The following is a 2,099-nucleotide window of genomic DNA, read 5'->3' on the forward strand; positions in this document are numbered from 1 at the left end:
ATTCCTTCTATTGTGGCTGCACCATAATTCTTCAAAAGAGTTTTCTCACGTCCGATTTCGATAAAATTAGGCTCATTCGTCGCGTAAAATGAAAGAATCTGGCAGAAAAAAGTAAACTACTCTGCAAAACGAGATATTAGGCGTTAGGGTGTTTTCCAACAACGTATACAGGTGACACACTGTAAGGCAAGACTCAGACTACGCATTGAAGAATGAGATTGAAGATTGAAAGATTGAAGTTTGACCAATCAAAACAAAAGGAGCCAAAACTTTTTTGTCCTCATTAGTAAAATTTCAATCTTTAATCTTTAATCTCAATCATCAATGTATAGTCTGATTCCGGCTTTACACAAGAAGCCGAAATTGTAGACTACCAGCTAGAGTTCTGATTGGCTGCTGCTTTTCCGCTTTTCCATCAAGGTGTGAACGCACCCTTATGATTCTCTGCTGAGATAGAACCATTCCTCTTGTTTTAAAAGCATAACAGATCCAATCAACGCAAAAAAAACTTGCAACAGTTCCAAAATAAACGTTCTGCTAAACGCAACCAATGACGCATTCTCTATTCCACAGTCCTATTCCGCACCGTGTGATTTTACCTTAAGATCCAGCAACATTGGGCGCGCACAGAGACGACGTAGCTGTGAGGGCGCGATCAGTATTGGTATTTTCCTACTGTGTGATTTCAAAATGTCAGACATCGATAAATGGATAGATATCGCGAAAGAATGCAAATACTTGCCCGAGAATGATCTCAAGGTAAATTATACTTATGATGTGTGCCGGTCGTGCCGTTTTCTGCGCGGTAACGGTCGCGCGAACACAAGCGCTGATTAAATTATTCACCTAGCGGCTTACGCGTTTTGTCCCTTCTGAGTTACTTATCGCGTTAACTTTTATCGTTGTCGACAGAAACTCTGTGACGTGGTATGTGATTTATTACTGGAGGAGTCAAATATCCAGCCTGTATCTACTCCGGTGACAGTATGCGGCGATATACACGGCCAGGTAAGTTCCGGATATACACCCTAACCTTAAAATCAGAGCATCATCGGAATCGACAAAATTTTAGGATTTTAATCTTCCGAATTAGCGTCGCAACAGATCCATTATATTCATCCATTTATCGTTAAAAGGAACATGATAGTGTCGCTGCGCTTGCTTGGTGCCGAGACACTACTGTGTCTCCAGATCTATTTGTTTTATGATCTATCTTATAACCATTCTTGATCTTTATATTTTATACCTATACTAATAGTTTAGTTATTTGTACAGTTATGATATAAATATACTTTAAATTATTTATCTTGTGCTATTACAGTTCTATGATTTAGAGGAACTGTTTCGCAATGGTGGCCCCGTACCAGATACAAATTATATATTCCTGGGAGATTTTGTCGATCGGGGCTACTACAGCTTAGAAACGTTTACTCGTCTGCTCACACTTAAAGCTAAATGGTCTGACAGAATAACGTTACTACGTGGTAATCATGAATCTAGACAAATCACGCATGTTTATGGATTTTATGGTAAGCATACAATATTATTTTCTTTTCTGATGACTTGTTTGTATTTATACATAACAAAACTTTATTTTCACACATTATTTCTTTGTTGTCTATTCTAGATGAATGTCAAAACAAATACGGCAATGCTAATGCTTGGAAGTACTGTTGTAGGGTATTTGACTTGCTCACAGTTGCTGCCGTGAGTATTTGTATAAAAGATCTTTTAAAAATTACAATTTTTTATATTTTATTATACTTGAATAAAATTCTGTTTCAGTTAATTGATGAACAGGTTCTTTGTGTACATGGTGGATTGTCTCCGGCTATTAGAACACTAGATCAAATTAGAACGATTGAAAGGAATCAAGAGATTCCACACAAAGGTATGTATTAAATGTGTAACATAATATTTCAGTGTAAAATAAAAATTATGTTACTTGTATTATTGTCAGATAATAACAAGACTTTAAAAACAAAGCGCCTTTTCGGTCGAGTGTTAAGATGTTGAACTACTATCTAATATACATTCAATTAAATTGATTAAATTTATTTCTGAAATATTAATTCAATTTAATTTTTCGCAATAAGTTT

The 2,099-nt window shown here is 35.9% G+C and overlaps 1 protein-coding gene across 1 annotated transcript in view; it reads left to right on the forward strand.

Moving 5' to 3' along the window:
• The first annotated feature begins 690 nt into the window (after nt 1–690).
• Nucleotides 691–2,099, forward strand: part of LOC108752247 (serine/threonine-protein phosphatase 6 catalytic subunit) — a 2,997-nt gene continuing 1,588 nt past the window's right edge. The window contains exons 1-5 of the mRNA XM_018492981.1: nt 691–759; nt 913–1,008; nt 1,322–1,529; nt 1,628–1,707; nt 1,786–1,891. Coding sequence (XP_018348483.1) covers nt 691–759; nt 913–1,008; nt 1,322–1,529; nt 1,628–1,707; nt 1,786–1,891 — 559 coding nt within the window. The remainder of the gene's footprint in view (nt 760–912; nt 1,009–1,321; nt 1,530–1,627; nt 1,708–1,785; nt 1,892–2,099) is intronic.

Source organism: Trachymyrmex septentrionalis, unplaced genomic scaffold (genome assembly GCF_001594115.1).
Source record: "Trachymyrmex septentrionalis isolate Tsep2-gDNA-1 unplaced genomic scaffold, Tsep1.0 scaffold1, whole genome shotgun sequence".
NCBI lineage: Eukaryota > Metazoa > Arthropoda > Insecta > Hymenoptera > Formicidae > Trachymyrmex > Trachymyrmex septentrionalis.